This window comes from Branchiostoma lanceolatum, chromosome 7, assembly GCF_035083965.1.
Source record: "Branchiostoma lanceolatum isolate klBraLanc5 chromosome 7, klBraLanc5.hap2, whole genome shotgun sequence".
NCBI lineage: Eukaryota > Metazoa > Chordata > Leptocardii > Amphioxiformes > Branchiostomatidae > Branchiostoma > Branchiostoma lanceolatum.
In genome coordinates this window covers 3,272,706-3,291,421 of record NC_089728.1, presented here as the reverse complement: position 1 = coordinate 3,291,421, position 18,716 = coordinate 3,272,706, and the positions used below count along the sequence as shown (strand labels likewise).

Sequence of the window (18,716 nt, the reverse complement as noted above, 5' to 3'; positions counted from 1 at the left end):
CCAATAATGTTCAAGGCTTGTCCCATGTTCCATGTGTACTTCCTGGTTTCCTGTGTCTGTCAATACTCATAACCCCTACCATCCATCTTCTAATGGGGGACAGAGCGGTGGGCTTTCTTGAAGATTGAATTTCAAAGGAGACTGTGTCATAATTTGGTTAGAACTTATAGAAGGGAAGTGAATCACAACCTTAAAATGAGACACCGGTAGTCACCCAACAATAACCACATGCTACACTTAGGGATAGAAACATACTGAGGTAGGTGGACTTCATACATAGTGTAGGAATTGTGGTTGCTGTTGGACTGGAGTTCGATATTGCTGTGGGAGAGTGTTAATATGCCCTTCAGGAGAAGGTGTGAATATATATTGTACCGTGATGGGAGTAAGGATGGAAGTCATTTTCTGCTCGAGTGGTACCGATCTGGGATGAGAAGGAAACGAAATGTGCATATACTGAACTCCAGGTGATCAGCCTGGCTGGTAAATTGTTTGTATTTATCAATAATCAGTGGGAAAGTCAACTGTCCAAAATAAGTAGATACCTCTTAACCCTTGACCAGCATGATGTCTCTGAGTTTCAATGTGTTATCAGGCATGTACAGGAGTTGTTGTCTTGTAGTTACAATAGAATTCATCACGGTTTCTGTTGGATGTTCTGTCAACGTTGCATCAGAATTCTATCCATTGTATAGAATACCTTTTCAGACACAACATTTGGAGACTATAGATAGGATATCATCCTTATAGTTATACATGTATACGCGAATCGGAATATGGCATTGTACAAATTATACGTTCTGTCGTAGTGCTAAAGGAATATCATATGAAGACCTTGCACAGGTTCCACCACCATGATGTTCCACCACTGTCCCAGGAGGGCACAAGAGGCCATAAGGGTTGTGGAGAAGAATAGGATATGATGCTATGACTCATAGCAGGACCTTCTTCCAATCCATGATAACCCTTAAGGTTTGAGTCAGTTCAAATTATGTGACAGGAGATAGGAACAGGGATCTGTGTGTCAGGAAGTAGGACCTGTCCCCTGTCAACCTGAGTTGTTTTGAACTGGTCCTGACACAATAGTATGGCATGTGTGTGGGTCAGTGGACATAGAAAGGTTTTCATCACTAGTATTTTAATCTGATGCCTTAAAGTATCAGACTTTTCAACCTAGGATTGATGTGTTAAAAAATTCGTATTTTCCTAGAACGATCGCAGAGTGGAACTCGTTGCAACCAAGTACCGTGGAAGGAGTTTTACACAATGCATGCAGTTAGATATGCGAAGGTTAGACGTGACAGGTCGTTCGGCGTAATATAACCAGCTGCTGCCGCGCCACGTGCCTTCAAAGCTGGTGTGTTACGCCAATGGCGGTTATACCGGCTATATAGATACAGATACAGATAATCAAAACCTGCACACAAATACTGTACATACATGTAAGCCCTTGAAATGACGACCTGATTTAAGCTGACATTTTGTTCAAAGGGCTTATCGCACAATGTCATGTATTTTTAAAATGGGAACCTAAGCCGAGTAGCATTGACCTTTGTGATTGGCTTACTCAGGTAACCAACCAGTCATCATCTCTCATTTGTAACATAAACCCAGGAAGAAGGTTTTTAAGTAATCTGTGTCAGAAGGTGCCACTGTGTGTGAGGCTCAAGTCAGGGTAAGAGTCTTTTACATTTTGCTGTAACTGTTTAAGATATTTAAGGTATTGTTCCTGTGAATATTTTGTATTTCAAGAATCTAATAGTTAGTAAGTAATTTGTTTATTTCGTTTGTCAATAAGGCTATATTTTAGGCAGCTTCTGGCAGCTTTCTAGGTATTGCGGTGCAGCATCCAATTTTGACATCTTGTGTTCTGGGCAAGCTTTGAGTGCTAGATGGCTGTTGTTTTCAGTCTTTTAGGCCACACCAATGTAATTTCTTGGTTAATGGATTTTTTTTTAAATTTTAGCACAAGGACATCATGAAAACAGAAGGCTGGGTGAAAACTTGTACCTGACCCTGTTCACTCCCTGAAACTGTGTGCACCAAAGTACAAACTTTCCTCTGAGATTCTGTTTTCTTGTTGATTTTCCAATCTAGCATTTTTTTTTAAATTCATTAACCAAGAAATCAAATTGGTGTGGCCTTATTGGAAAAGATCATAGTTGATATTGCTGTTGTTCAGTGAGTGATTGAGATGGATTTCCGTATGGCTTTGAAGGTTTTACAACAATTGTTATTTGAACACCTGCAACTTGTACAGACTGTGTGAAAAGAAAGGTGATTGTGTAAAGTGTTGAGGTTGAGTCAATGGCAGTTAACTGACAGGTAACTTGTTAACTACTGCCAATCAGAGTCCTGATAAGGACCTGCTTTTCTTTCGTTAATGAGCATTTCTCTGTCTAATCCTGCCCTGCGGCAAGTTAGAAGGGTCACTGACTTCAGGGTACAAAATCTGTCCACTCCACCCAGCACTGATTGCTAACATTTCTTTGAAGCTTCTCTCTTACGTTTGATTATCAAGTAAGGTTATGATTTTGGCAGCATTTGTGTGTGTGTGTCTGTCTGTAGCTCTGTAGGTTTTATATTTGGTGCGTTCGTAGGTTGTGAAAATAACTGGAAATGATTTGATTTTTGGTCCTTAACAACTTTCCACGGTACTGCAGTAGAACTTTCAGTTTTGAAATCTTGTGTTCTGGACCACTTGTCAAAGATTGTGATTTTTCGATGGCTGAAAGCTTTTTATGTTGATAAAAAGTGGTATAGTTTCTTTATGTATAGCTTCTTATTTGATATGGCAGATTCTTGCTTTGTTCGTAGATATATAGCAACAGTAAAGGTATTCTCAGTTTTGCACATCATGTGGCTAGTCTTTGTGTGTTCTGTCATAACTAAAATCTTAGACCGCTACATGAACAGGTGGATCTTGTCAGGAATGTCGCTCCATCGTTAAGAAGATGAAGTTGTGAGATATGTGGGAAGACTTCAAAGCAGGTATTTCTACATACCCCTGTATGTTTATCAGAGCAAGCAATGCGGTGAGCCTCTCCCATTGTTGTGTAGACAAGTCCTACAGTCCTACTTTAATCACCTGACTCACAAGTAAAGCAGTCTACTCAAGCAGAAAAGGGTATATTGTATCATGCTGGTATTTCCCTTTAAAAGCTTGCGGAGGAATTTGTGTAGCATGTAAGTACTGTACATATTATACATACATGAATTGTGGTTTTAAATTGGACACATCTGGGGTAGGAATTCCTCCAGACAATTTATGTAATCCTTGCACAAAATCTTAAGTCCACAATGGAACCCCAGACAAGTGGGAAGATGCTTGTTTATTCTGGATTGTTGATGTATATCCTGAATCATTGTATATTGAAGTTAGCATCCCGGGAATTTCTAGGAACCTCAGCTGCCAGTTTCTCTGTATCGCAGTGATTTGGTGAAGTTGTTATAATGCTCGTTCATGTATGTAAGGTTTATTGTATCGAAATTGAAAATCATCACGAGAAAGAGCTTCTTTAGTACTGTTTATTTTGGACTTCTTAGATTAGATATGAGTGGAAAAGGCATTAGGAAGAAAATGAAAGTGGGTCATTTACTTAATTTATCACTTATCACTTAGCCATTGCCATAGCAACAAAGCCCTATTTCAGAATGTGTAGGTACATATATGTGAAAAGCAGCTTTGTATAGTATGATACTAGAAAAGAAACTGTGGTAATGATATTACCATGTTTACTCCAATGGATGTAACATGGTATGTCCGATGAATGGGAAAATTAAAAATATTTTCTTTGGGAACTTTGCCCATGGGAATGTTTATGTCAGTCACCTAAGTTACAGTGATATAATTCACATTCAATTTTCAAGAATTTGCATATGCTACATACAAAATGCAACATATATGTATGAGTCTGATTTCATAATGTTCTTGCTATATATAGAATACAACACGGGGTATTCCGTATCACCCAAGGTACCAGCCCGACCGCGGGTCGGATCGCCCGACGGCCGTAGGCCGGAGGGCGATCCTACCCGCGGTCGGGCTGGGACCGAGGGTGATGCGGAATACAACGTGTTGTATTTTATTTATGTCATACCTTGGTCATACCCACCCAAGAAAACATACATTTCAATGCGGAATGCGCCAGAAGTTGAGGGAGTTTTGTGTCCTCGAACAAGAAACTGTAGCAACATTGATTCCAATCTCCGAATCCGGTATTCGAATTTCCGACGGCCGCACAACCGGCGCGCTCGAAATGCGTTCGAAATATTCTATGGAAGCCTGTGTGATAACACTTCCGAACCCTATGTGATCCGGATAGTTATCACACGGTCCGGAACACCCGTATCAGGCCCAGGCATGACATAAACTGTATTACATGCCTTGGGTAAGTTTTGGGACTGAAACGCCTTGTCTGGCAGTTAGGGCAAGGCACTCTGTATAATTCCAAGACAGCTGGAACTTGCTGGCGGTGTCTTTAGTCAGAAAGAAGGTATGTTGAATTATGCTGCTCTGTTACAAAGGAAGGAGGGTCTGCATGGGGGATTTGGGGAAACACACTAACTTTATCGTAAATTAGATTGTTCCGTGGCTGGCAAAACTAGGCTGCCAACAAAGACGCAACCAGGTGCTTGGTTGTGACTTTTGGGCAAACTGCTGTTAGACAAAGCGATAAGCTGGACGATGAATTAAGAAGGACAACCAATGTGCTATGTAGAATTTAAATCGGCCAATTTCGTGTCACAGACAAAAAGCATATAACATTGAATCAAAGTGATTCACAAATTAGACTAGCTTGCTACGCCTCGTGGAAAAAGGCATGCAGACCCTCAGGAAGGGCAGCCGGAAGTACATGTGGACTGAGGTACATTTGTGCTGGTAGTCACCCTTAACATAGGAAGTGGTCTGAGGAAACCTTCAAGGCCTTGCATTTGTGTGTTTAGAGGTATGTTGTGAATAGCTTTCTGCCATTAAGCATGACATGCGTCTGTGTTCACAACATTGGTAAATGTCGTTCATGCATAGATACACTAACACACACAGGAACCCGCGGTCAGAATAGTTCAAGGTCTCCTTAAGGTAAGGTATGTTGTGCCTTAAGTTCTTGACAATTAACCATAACCTTTCTGTGCCTTCACTTGGGTATGTGTGTTTGTTGCTAGTTGTATCTCTGAGTTGGACTGCATGATTTTATATATATAATGTATGGCCAAAATCTACCAAGGAAATCATCATATCATTGGGTTTCATGACTGTTAAGCGCCTCCATGTCAAGAGAGGTGAGTTTTGATTTTAACGAAGTCCCTTTTTCGTCACAGGATTTGTCACTGGTAGTTTGAAACCTTCAACTCAAGTATTGTATTTGTAGCTGGTATTTACTTAGGGCCCTTAGCAATCAGGGCCAGTTAGCAATCTTTTTGGCAGTTGTGGCATTTAGATACTACACATTTACAGTACTATATAAGTAGTACAATGATTAGTTGACTGAGGTTCTCAGTTGAATTCGTACAATTGTATGTGCTTCTGGCTCTGTTTAAATGATGAATTAAGATTTTGTAGATTTGAAATACGCAGTAAACATGATATTGGGACTCACACGATTCTCCAAGTATTTCATTTCACTGCAAGTACAACATTACTGTTTGGTTGCTTGTGAATTAACTTGGATAAATCATAAACTGATATAACCTTAGGCAAATGGTGGGATCTAACTCTTGAAAGTTGTAAGAACACATTGTTAACAGTGAGATATTCTGCTGCCGCCTTGTAACAGCCGAGTCTTTTCCAGACACAGACAAGCTGCTGAAATGAATGGATTAATGGAAATAGCTGTAAGACCGGCTATCAGATAGATATACATTACAAACATTTCTGATAGCCCTGTTACTTCAAGTGGTACTGGTATCACTGAAGTAACTTTGACAGGAGATGATAAGCTATCAAACATACATAGTGTTTCGACATTGCTATTTCCGCTTGCTTTGGAAGTCATTGATAGGAAACTGGCTTGAAAAGTGTTACAGAAAAACAGGGGTGTAAAAAACTGCAGTACAATTTACATGTACATCATGTAACACATATGTAGAAGTATTTGAAGGTTGATAAGAAAATTTAAAAAGATTATTTGAAGCTGGAGGCTCAGTCAGTCTTCTCATAAAGATCACAAATAAACATACATGTACTTTTGTTGATGGGGTGTCAGTGTGGTCATCTTGTCCTTCCCGTAATTTTTCCTGGAAAAGTCTGCAGCAATCTCACCGAATCAGTGTGTTCCTTTCATGTAGCAGCCCTGAGGTTCAACTACCCTATGAATGTGATTTACAGACCATAGAGCTAAAGTTCCGGATCAATAAAACCCATCTCGTAAATCCTTGACCTTCAGGGTAGTAATGATACGTGCTATCTTCACCATCATAGCCTTCTGGTGGTGTCATTAGGCCACAGCAAGTGAATTTCTTGGTAAACAGAATTTAAAAAAAATGCTAGATCGGAAAATCAACATGAAAACAGAATCTGAGTTGAAAGTTTGTACTAACTGATGCACACAGATTTAGGGAGTGAACAGGGTCAGGTGCAAGTTTTCACCCCAGCCTTCTGTTTTAATGATGTCCTTGTGCTAAATTTTACCCCAAAAATCCGTTAACCAAGAAATTAAATTGATGTGGCCTTAGGCCACAGCAAGTGAATTCTACAGACTCCAAATTTAATGTAGGAATGCAAAAAAAAAACAAGATGGGCAAAGAACAAGGTGCCGAAAGTTTCAAAATAGATGCGTAAATGTTGTGACAAGAATTGAAGCGACAAAACATGATATCACAGCCGACAAGTCTGTTCATTTGGTTTATTTCTGTATTCAAGAAGTGCACAAAGTAACACTAGTGTGGTATTGAACCTAGAATATCATCACCATTTTGGCAACTACACTCATGGCTTTATAACAACAAAGCTAGTGTCAATCTTAAAAATACCATGAAGGCTATTTTGGTATTTTCTTATCATGTTGACCATCGCCATAGTGGAACAAAATTTCTTTTTAATGTTATTTTTCAAGATCAGGCAAAAATCAATGCATGCATTGATGTTATCCATAGCATTTATTTTCTGTGGCCTCACAGATCTTAGCAGTTGGTCACAGCAATCAGGCAGGTCCATTACCTACTACAATCAGTCTGAATTGGGTTTGCTCTAATCTGTCCTGCAATTGTGCACTACTCGATAAAACGTCTTGGATTTCTGGATGCAGTACATTTGCATACTCTGACCTGAGATTGTTGATGAAGGTTAGACATGATCCAGGTGATAAGTAGTCTGTATAACACAAACTCCAGCTGTCCGGGGGTTTCTGTCCCCTTCCCGCAGCTTAGCAGTTACAGGCCGCTGCTGACTAGAAGGGCGATTGAAATCAGGCTAGGTGATAAGATCTGCCAAAACTGAAAAGACAGTTACTCAAGCAACTGGACAGAAGACTAGAATGTCAAATTTCACAATTTCATCCAGTTGCTTGAGTAACTGTTTTTTGGCGTCACCTAAGGCATCTTCTGTGCTTGATTATGAAACTAGTATGAGTCTAATCTCCAAGCAGATCTAATGGTTGCGAAGACCGTATCCAACTGGCAGAAGAAGTTTTTATTGCAACCTTATCAATAAAAACGTCTTCTGCCAGTTGTATATGGTCTTCACCACCATTAGATCTGCTTGGAGATTAGTTTGAGTCAATCTTGCTTCTAAAACTTTGTAAAAGGCACCTGTTCTTTACTGCCTTTGTTTAGTCACAGTTACAGGGGCTTAAACATGGGTTTTCACAACTTCAGAAGTAGATCTTGAAAATGCCATCTGGCCGTTACAGCACTATTGGGCCAATCTCGACCTGTAGTGGCCATAATGGCCTCCTTGATTGCTTGCCAACAAGGCTAGAATGCCAATCATGTGGCCATTGACTTTTGATTCCTGGCGGGTTGATTATTGTCTACCATAGTGATTGCAATAAGGATAAGTGTTTGGTCCTATATTATTATGTTGGGCCCCATTGAGATTGAAGCTAGATAGGTCTGTGAGGTACGGGTCCTTGGAACTGGTTAAATTTATTGGACCGATAGCAGCAGTTGTGCATATAGATTTAAGCTTTCAAGTGTTAGAAGAGGCTTAAATTGATAAATTTCTGTTTCATCATGTGGTAATATATGTTGTCTTAATGTTAAACATAGTGTGAGAATGAAGTGTATATGTTTGTAAATCATTGTAGACAGAGGTAAATCATGAGGTCAGAGGTCAGCTATAGCTGTGGTATCCACTGTTGGTAGGCTCCTCCTAATTTTGTTTATTTCTTTGGTTTTCAATACTTTATTTGCTTGATATTTCAGTTCAGGGCTCACTAAGGTTACTGAGACCTGTAGGATCCAGTCAAGCTTGCTTTATACTTATGTTATAGGCATTTTTGCTTTGCTTTGTTCTGTTTCACTTAGTTGGGAGCCTATCTCATGGTGGTATGCCATGCGAGTGTTACACCTGAGAGCACTCTTGTTTAGTTTCCTACCACATTGTCTATTATACTAACTTATTTTTTTGTGATCTCCTGGAAATCTATGTGCTTCCTGCAGAATGAACATTAATCTTAAACTATACAGAGCGCGTATCGGCCTATTTGGCCAAATTCCCCTGTTATGTTTGTACAAAGACCACAAAGTGAAATGGCGGTTCTACCAGGTGTTTTTGATTGCCCTGTGTCTCATTCTTACCTCCAATCATAATGGAATTCAAATGACAGCCAATCAGGAGAACGATCTGAAAACTAATCAGTTAATGCATCATATGCTAAACGCAAACCACCAGGTGACAATCCTGTACCATGAGAATTTACTGATTGAGCATTGCAATGACCAGGTAAATCTAATCTGTCTGGCATTTGACATCCACCCGAACCCAGGACCAATTAACAACACCTGTGGTACCTGCAGTAAGAGAGTCACCAGTAAACACAGAGCTATATGTTGCGACACTTGTGATACATGGTTTCATGCGGCTTGTGTAGACCTATCAATCGAGGACTATGATTACTTGTCGAACAGTAGCGATCAGTGGGATTGTTTTGGATGTGCCATGCCAAATGCGTCTCATTCCTTCTTTGAAGACTCCACTTACCTACTAGACCACTACCAGACTAATGTTAGCCTTTTGTCAGATAACGTAGACTATCAGCATATCTTTGACCATTTGAAATCTAAAAAGGGTTTGAAAATAGTACATCTAAATGTACGTAGCTTGTTACCAAAACTTGATGAGTTAAGAACTGACATGATACACAATCCCATTGATGTGCTAGCGCTCACTGAAACTTGGTTGGATGCCAGTATCGGTGATAGTGAATTGTACATATCTAACTATACGCTTTACAGGAAAGACAGGAACCGACATGGGGGTGGCGTGGCTTGTTACGTAAATGACCGTCTGCAACACAAATTGATTTCCCAATTAACTGATTTTGATATAGAAAATGTCTGGGTAGAGTTAAAGTATCCAATAGGGAAACCCATTGTTATTGGTACTGTTTACCGCCCACCAAGCGCAACCACAGATTTCTTTAAAGTTCTTGAACCAGCCATGACCGCCGCCACGGGGCTGTCTGATGAAGTTTTTGTACTTGGTGACCTGAATTGTGACACTCTTTCTAAAAGCTCCAGTAAGAAAATAGATGATTTCTGTAACTTATTTCAAGCTGCTCAACTTATAGACAAGCCAACACGTATTACTGAAAACTCATCTACATGCATTGACGTCATCATTACGACCAGCCCGGAGAACGTTACGGAACACGGCGTCTGCGCAACAGGACTCAGCGACCACTCATTCACATACGCCGTAAGGAAGTTAAATCAACCAAGAGGTGTTCCCAGAACAGCTACAGTTCGTTTATACAGAAACTTCAATGAATCATCCTTCCAAGAGGAACTATTTGATGCGCCCTGGAGCAAGGTGGAAGAGCACACCGATGTTAATGAAGCACTGAACTGTTTTCATTCTATATTACATGATATCTGTGATAAACATGCTCCGTGGGTGACCGTACGTATTCGAGGACACGAGCCACCCTGGATGACACAAGAATACCTGTCGATGGCCCGTGACCGAGATTACTACTTCCACCAGGCTAAAAAGACAAAGCACCCAAGTACATGGCAGACAGCAAAGCGTTTACGCAACAAATGTAACAATATGTCTCAATATCTGAAGAAAATGTACTACCAAAATGAAATTGAATCCAAGTGCAATGATAGTAAAGGTCTTTGGTCAACATTAAAAACACTCTTACCGGGTCAAGCTAAACACGCTGATAAAGTTCCGAAACAGAGTGAAAACAACATTGCAAATGAATTTAATTCATATTTCACTTCTATAGGAGCCAAACTAGCCGCAGCCTTCACCAGTGTCTATATGTCAACTATAGGACCGCCTAAGGCTATGTTTGATTTTACCAACATACCAACAGAATTCACACACAAACACCTGCTGAATATCCCTCTTGGGAAGAGTACAGGGGTAGATGGAGTAAGTAGCAGACTAATCCGCCATGCTGCTCCAGTCATAGCAACACCACTGACATACATATACAATCTGTCACTCTCAACAGGAACCGTACCCGCCGGCTGGAAGAAGGCCAAGGTCACACCACTACACAAGGATGGGGACAAAGCTGACTGTAGTAATTACAGACCAATATCAGTCATTCCATCTTTTATGAAAATCTTTGAGAAAGCAATACATTCACAAGTCTACAACTTTCTTACCGAGCACAACATCCTGAACCCCTCACAATCAGGATTCAGACCGAAACATTCCACCACTACGACATTAATCAATGTGACGGACACAATCCTAAATAACATGGACAAAGGCCTTTTGACAGGTGCAGTTTTTCTGGACCTTAAAAAGGCCTTTGACACAGTGTCCCATGGAGTGCTACTTGACAAGCTACGGATAAATGGTATACAAGACAATAAATTGTTATGGTTTCTGTCTTACCTGTCAGATAGATGTCAGGTAACGGTCGTAGACGGTACCACTAGTGACTGCCTTGGAATAGCTGAAGGCGTCCCGCAAGGTTCCGTTCTTGGACCGTTATTATTCATATTGTACATAAATGACATGCCAAACTACATTACCCATGGTGAAATAGTACTCTATGCTGATGACACGGCACTTTTCTATGCATCGAAGTCTGTTACTGATATAAACACAGCCTTAAATGCTGACCTACGCAATATTGAGAGGTGGCTAGATGCAAACAGACTGACACTTAATGTCCGTAAATGCAAGTCTATGCTCTTTGGTACTGTACGAAGGCTGCGCCTAGGTAATGAACAACTAAATCTTACTCTTTCAGGAACGTATTTGGAAGTGGTTTCATGTTTTAAATATCTAGGTGTTTGGTTTGACCCCAGTCTAACTTGGAACATACATATCAACAAACTGTGTAATGCGGTGTCGTCTAGGCTAGGAGTGATACGCCGTTTAGCTTCCATTTTACCTCCTAAGTCACTGTGTATGCTATTCAATTGTATGATTCTTCCAAAGATTGAATATTGTGATACTGTTTGGGCCAACTGTGGGAAAACTCTCTCTGACAATGTCCAGAAACTTCAAAACCGAGCGGCACGTCTTGTCCTCGGTCTGTCACGTACAGCACATGTGGATAATGTACAGTTGTCTGTTTTAGGTTGGAGTTCCCTCGCATCTCGCCGGCAAATGCACCTCCTGCAAACTGTTTTTAAATCTATTCACCAACAAGTGCCAGAATACCTACAGATATTTGTCAGAACATCTCACACTTATGCAACAAGACATAATTCAAACTTATCTTTGCAACTCCCGAAAGTCAGCCTAGAATCTGGTAGGAGAAAATATGCGTTCAGGGGTGCATTTGCCTGGAACGAGTTGCCGGCCACAGTAAGAGCGGCTACGTCGGGCCAAACTTTTAAAAAACAAGTAAGACAGTACTGCTGACCTCTGACCTCCAGACCCGGCCTGCCATATCGACTATGATTTAAGGATTATGATTTGGATTCGACGCTCGGTTATGTATATATTATCTTTTTTGGTTACTTTCTGTTCATTAATCTATGTTATTTCCTTGTTATGTTATCTAGTCTGTTTATGTTATTTTGTACAGGGCACGCCTGAAAAGCAGTGCGGTTAGCACTGAGTGCGTCCACCCTGGATAAAGAAAACAGAAATAAATAGACATATTGATGAATAACCATTGCTTGCTTACTCACTTTACTGTAAATCTTGAAACTGTTGCTGAGTTTTCGCAGTGACCGTTTCATCTCAAATTCATGACACTGGGAACTTGTCCGACTCACTGTTATACAGGGCTGTCTCCAGCTTTTTCATTTTCATTGTTGAATTTGTCATTTTAAGCTTCGAAAAATACATTTTCATCAGTTTTATCTCATGAAATTGATATTTTTGGGACGGAAGAGGTTAAATTCTTTTCCGTCCCAACAAGCAAATTTCCGTCCAGGGATGGAAGGAAGGACAGGTCCTGGAGACAGCCCTGCTGTTGTATGACTACTGTAGTACAGAATTGTTTTGGCTCCAAATTTAAAACACTGTAAAGACCTTCTTTTTTCTCCTACCTCAAAGTAAAACCATCCCAAATGTAAGCAAATTCAAAGAGCCTATAATGTCTTAACCAGTTGTATTCTTTTTGTCTTACAGATAGGAAAGGTCCACTGACTACGGTATCTCAGAGTGGGATCTCTGTATTGGACTGTTACCTGTGATCTCCGCAGTTTTCTGTGATATAGACTGATCTCTCCTACAAACAAAATGAATCGGAACTCCCCACAAAAACTTGACGTGTCCCACGTGGGGGCTACCAGGATTCACCAAGTGTTACAGAACAACACAGGAGGAACGTCAAACTCTCACTCCAGATCCTCCTCCACGTCCTCCTCCTCTTCCCATCACCACATGTCCAACTCCCTGCCTCACAACGCCCACCCGCAGACCCACCCCGAAAAGGTGCGCAGCAACAACAACACCTCCCCCTCCCCACACTCACAGTACCCCGACCCAGACTGGGAGGAGAAGGAAGAGTTGCGGTTACGAGAGCTCGAGGAAGCCCGCGCACGCGCCGCGCAGATGGAAAAGACAATGCGATGGTGGTCAGACTGCACCGCGAACTGGCGCGAGAAGTGGGGCAAGGTTCGAAACGAGAGGAACAAAGCCAGGGAGGAGAACCGTCAACTAAGGGGAAAGCTGGACGGAGTTATAAAGGAGCTCACCACAACCAAGAGGGAAAAGCAGGAGGTTTCCGTGGACCTGGAGAGATTAAAAGGGGAGCTGGAGAAGATGAACACTGACAGGGAAGTCGCCAGCGTGATGACTGACACAACGTGCGGGAGGAAATCTCCCAGTCAGGACGTGGTGCCCGAGAGGGACATCGTCTGCGAGAAGGCAGAGAAGGAAAATGTGAACGAGAAGCAGGAAAAAATGTTTGACAACAAGAACGAGCTTCATCTGGACATTGAGGTAAGATTATAGTTAACTTATAGATCCCGTTCAAACTAGGATTCTCGAATCGGAATGCACCCAGGGTAGGGTATTGCTCCCGATTCGTGAATCCTGATATGAATGGTCCAGTTCTGAGTATAAACTTTGCATGTTCTCAACTGGACATTAAATGGTTAAGCCATTTTGATTTTTTTTTGCTGCATACACTTTGGTTGTTATGATTATGAAGATAAAAGACAAAGATTGAAATTCTGTCAAACATGTACAAGTGACCACCTTTACATAAGGACCACCTGACCAATGTGACCTCTTTTAGCATTAGGAATCCTATTTGTGGTGATCAACTGTTCACATAGACAAGTTTGTATTGGTGCCGAGTGATCTTCTTGGACAGTTTTAACTGTACCATGGCATTTTCCCATGCCTACGCTAGATTGACAAACCGGATCGCCCGACCAGCTGGAGCGGCACGGCGTCACGCAGTCGTGATCGCGCACAGCTGGAAGAACTGATGGCCGAGAAGGAGAAGACGGAGCAGAAGATGTGCATGCTGCAGATGAAGCTGGAAGAGAGTTCCAAAACCATCCAGATTGAGAGGGAGTATGTATGCTATTAGTATTACAGATTCAGATTCAGCTTTATTTCTGATTGACATTGCATGTGACATTATCACTAAGTCTTGGTTCAAACTTAATGTTTTCATATTGTCTTGAAGATGAGTTACTGTGAATAATGAAGCTGGAAGAGAGTTCCAAAACCATCCAGATTGGGAGAAGATTGGGAGAGAGTATGATTGTATACTATTCCATGTACACTGTCACTAGATTCAAAGTAGCCTGGATGGACCCCCAATCTCTGAAATATCTATCATGTGGGAATAGATATTTTAGAGATTGGGGGTCTGGAATCCAGGCTAGGTTCAAAGTTAATGTTTTCATCTGGTCTTGAGGATAAGTCAATGTAAATAATTAAACTTTTGCATTTTTTGTGTTATTTTTGTGGTTTTTTTTGTGTGACCTCTCGTCACCGCAGATATGCGTTTCCAATGTATTACGACTCTGTAATTCACAAAGGATTGCCAAACCCTATGCAGAGTGTCGTTGGTCCCTGCCAGGATTTCTTGCATGTTGTACAAATATGTAGTCCATTCAGTGCTGCCCCCTACTGATTGTAGTATGAAAGACACCACTTATTTCACACAAAAATCCTGCCAAGAAAGAATTTTCAATGGTTTTACCCTTGTTTTTATTTGACCGTGGGTCTAGGCATAAGCGCTAACTGTTCTGTCCCCCCTGGATCTAGAGACAAGTAATTGTTTGTCGCCATGTTACCAAGTCATTTCCTTGTTGTCAGTTCTGTTTGCTGCCTATCCATTCTTGTTTGTCCATTTGTTTTGTCCCTGTACTTCCTCATCAGTCCCTCCCCTCCCCTCCCAGTCCAGGGTGACCTGACTTCCTCGCCCTTTACTTCTTCAGTCACATTTTCCATAGGTTTGTAAGTTTTCACCTTTCTCTCCTTTTTTTGGTTGATTTCTCCTTTGTTTTGTTCACATCTTTTACTTGCTGTAATGTACAGTACATACTATAGCCATTCGTATGTTTGACAGATGTTACCAAAAACCTCAAAATGAGTTTCAGAAATGGAAGAAGGTAAAACTTACTAGAAGCAAATTTGTGCTTTTATCTGAAACTTTTAGCCTGAAAGCCCAAAGCCCTGCCCACCTCCATCAAAACATACAAATGTGACATAAAAACATATAAATGCAAAGATGTGACATACTTGTACTGTTGTAGCCACTCTCTCATTGGTCGAACAACTGCCATACCCCATAGTTCATTTGTTTGTTTTATCTCCATTAGACCACACCAATATAATTTCTTGGTTAAAGATTTTTTGGGTAAAATTTTAGCATGAGGACATCATTAAAACAGAAGGCTGGGGTGAAAACTTGCACCTGACCCTGTTCACTCCCTGAAACTGTGTGCACCAAAGTACAAACATTCTGTTTTCATGTTGATTTTCCAATCTAGCATTTTTTTTTTTTAAATTCTGTTATCCAAGAAATTAAAATGGTGTGGCCTTAGTGTTACATAGAAAAACACTGTTTTATCTCTCTGGAGTCCACATAATAAGTCAAATGAATGGTATCATTGGTTGAACTGCTAATTGTGATGGACAGTCAGGATCGATTTATCATCATCATGATACGTTGATGAAGGTTAGACAGCCAGGTAATAAGATACGCCAAAAATAGTTATTCAAGCAACTGGATAAAATTTTGAAACAGTCAGACGTTTCAGATAGCATCTGCTATCTTGCGTCGGTGACTAAGGACAGATCTGGTAGAACTAGGCTTTATACCAAACCTCTGAATAGATATGTTAATGAAGTTTGTTTTTATCTCCATTAGTGTTACATAGAAAAACACTGTTCTATCTGGAGTCCACATAATAAATCAAATGAATGGTATCATTAGCCTCTACCAGGCTCCGCGCGATCGCTGGGAAAATAGTAGAAATCAGCCAAATAGAGTGAATATTATGTCAAGGATAGTCCGCTATGCAGAGAAGCTCAATAGGCGATCTACGGAGCTATTGAACTTCCCTGCATAGCGGACTACCCTTGGCATACTATTCACTCTATTTGGCCAATTTCTACTATTTTCCCAGCGATCAGCAGAGCCTGGTAGGGGCTATGGTATCATTGGTTGAACTGCTACATGTAATTGTGATGGACAGTCAGGATCAGTTCATCGTCATCACGAGACCGCTTGTTTGTCTCCCCTCTAGTGAGAAGAGCCTTCTGATGAAGGAGATAGAGAAGCTCCATTGCGACCTGTCCACCATGAAGAACAAGTGTGAGGAGGTCACCATGTCACGCAGTGAGGTCCAGAAGGAGGTATGGTACTGTTTTCAAATGAAAGAATCATTGTATTTATACATTGATATTTCAGTCCTCGACAGTCGTATAGACTAGAATGGTCTCTGTCTTATCCCAGCACTTTCTATTTTGATTTTGTCTTGTGCGAAATAGATATCCAACGTTATACATTAGTATCTCTTGTTGTTTTAGGCATTAGAAGTTTCCTTTTTTTTTCCTTCTGATTGAGTCAGCACCAAAGAGAAGTGAACCTTTAAGTTTAACAACAAGAAAAAGAAAGCTATCTGGGTAAAAAGTTGATAGGTCTTTGTATATCGTCTTTCCCAGTTTTGAGTCTATGTTTCTGTTGCCCAATATGGTGTTGTCATGTGACTCTCCTACAAGCATAACATCAGTGAATGAGAGAATCGTCATAAGACTTGGCATAATCAGAGGGCAAGACAAACAATCCAACTCATCGGTATTCACCAGACACCATGTGATCCATCAGATGACAAGAGTCAACATCAAAACAACTGTTCAGCCTGTTTCGGTTACGGTGCAGTCACATTCGCCGTAAGCCGTTGTACAATTCTGATGTGGTTGCATTTTCGAGCAGGCTGTGACAGAAACAACTGTTCACAAGGATCTTACTTAGACAGCCTTTTCCGTAACAAGATAGCTGAGATCGTACTGGAAAAACTTTATTGATTGTATATCACTGGAGTTTCCAGAAGAATGATGATGATGGCGACGATGATGCACGACTACCCCAGGAATGGCCTTAGTTTGCGATCGCACGATGATCTTACAACAAATGTGACCAGGCCCTTCTGAGTGAAGACGGTTTTGGGAAATGAGGATTCTGACCTCTCTACTACTGTAAATGCATTTAAGTTCGCGTGGTTTTTATTTCGCGATAGGGAGAAAATGGAGTGTTCGTGCTGGTTTTAAGTTCGTGTTTGGAACATTAGTAGCGCTACAGTCATTGGTAGGCAAAACGTTTCGCGGTGATTTAAAGTTCGCGCTGAGTGTTTACCGCGAAAACCGTGAACATAAAACCACCTTGAACATTTCTGCATTTCCAGTATGTGCATTTCATTATATTACTCTTTTTAGCTTTCATGATCATATATATGAGTAAGTAGTCACAGGTTTTGGTTGTTTTTAAGTAATTGTCATTTAAGTTGTTGTTGTATTTATTTGTAGTTATTAAGTATGTAATTGTGTTGTATTTTTGCTTGTGACGTAAAGGACTCAAGGAAGATTAATATCCACATGTTGTTTCACTAACCTCCTTTGCAGACTTCCTAGAACGGCGGCGTATATATTTGGGGGAGGGGGGTAACACTTCTTACACGGGCAAAGGTTCTCTAATGCCGGCAAGGGAGTTTTGCCACCAAGGGACCGTCTTTCTAGAAGTCCCCCGGTGACATAACTCCCTCAGCCGCGAAAGTCCCTTGCCGGCATAATAGAACCTTGGCCCATGTAAGAAATCGCGTCACCTATCTCCTCCAAATATATACCCTGCCGTTCCAGGAAGTCTGTGAAGGAGGCTATTGTTTCACTAATGGAGTTTTCTAATTAAGATTATAAACATAAGGCTGCCCCAGTCAAAGTTTTGTTGCTGCTCCCATGGCTGGTTAGGACTGTGGCATCGTGTGGCATGTAGGGTGTTTCGCCCAGAACCGAGAGGTCCTGGGTTCGAAACCACTGCTATGCCCCGATGTTGTGCCCTTGGGAAAGGCACTTAACATGACTTTCCTCACTCCACCCAGGTGTGAATGGGTACCTGACTTCGGTTGGGGTCACCTGCTGGCGCCGAATGGCAGCCGCCCAGACCTTTGCCACAGTTCCACAAAGTGCAAGTGTGGAACAAAATATGTATCCGTTGTGTATTATGTGATTGTAAACCCTGCAGCAATTCAGCACTGGCTGCCATTGCAAGGGTAATTTCTGAGCAATAAAACATTATTATTATTATGTTACAACATGACTAACGACCCCATCTTCCTCCGCAGCTGAACCTCCTGAAGTCTCTCCACCAGCAGGAGCTGAGCAGGGTGACCCTTGACCTAGAGGAAGAGTCCACCTCCAGATCTACCATGGACAAGAAACTTCACGACCTCAGGAAGGAGGTAAGCAAACATGCTGTTTCTACTGTTGTACTGTGCAGTGTTTCCTTGACAGTAGATTTCAAGCATTCTTTCAATGTTATCACCTTTGTCAGAAGGTACTACATTTTAGGCAGCCATTTGTGTGTCTGTCTGTTAGTCACCAAGATAACTCAAGAATGGCTTAATGGAATGGAGTCATATTTGGTGTATTGGTAGGTTGTGAC

The 18,716-nt window shown here is 41.2% G+C and overlaps 1 protein-coding gene across 1 annotated transcript in view; it reads left to right on the top strand.

The window, feature by feature from the left end:
* LOC136438579 (coiled-coil domain-containing protein 102A-like) overlaps positions 1 to 18,716 on the top strand; it is a 56,638-nt gene that overhangs the window by 6,527 nt on the left and 31,395 nt on the right. The window contains exons 2-5 of the mRNA XM_066433443.1: positions 12,719 to 13,534; positions 13,950 to 14,116; positions 16,306 to 16,414; positions 18,397 to 18,513. Coding sequence (XP_066289540.1) covers positions 12,830 to 13,534; positions 13,950 to 14,116; positions 16,306 to 16,414; positions 18,397 to 18,513 — 1,098 coding nt within the window. The 5' untranslated portion in view covers positions 12,719 to 12,829. The remainder of the gene's footprint in view (positions 1 to 12,718; positions 13,535 to 13,949; positions 14,117 to 16,305; positions 16,415 to 18,396; positions 18,514 to 18,716) is intronic.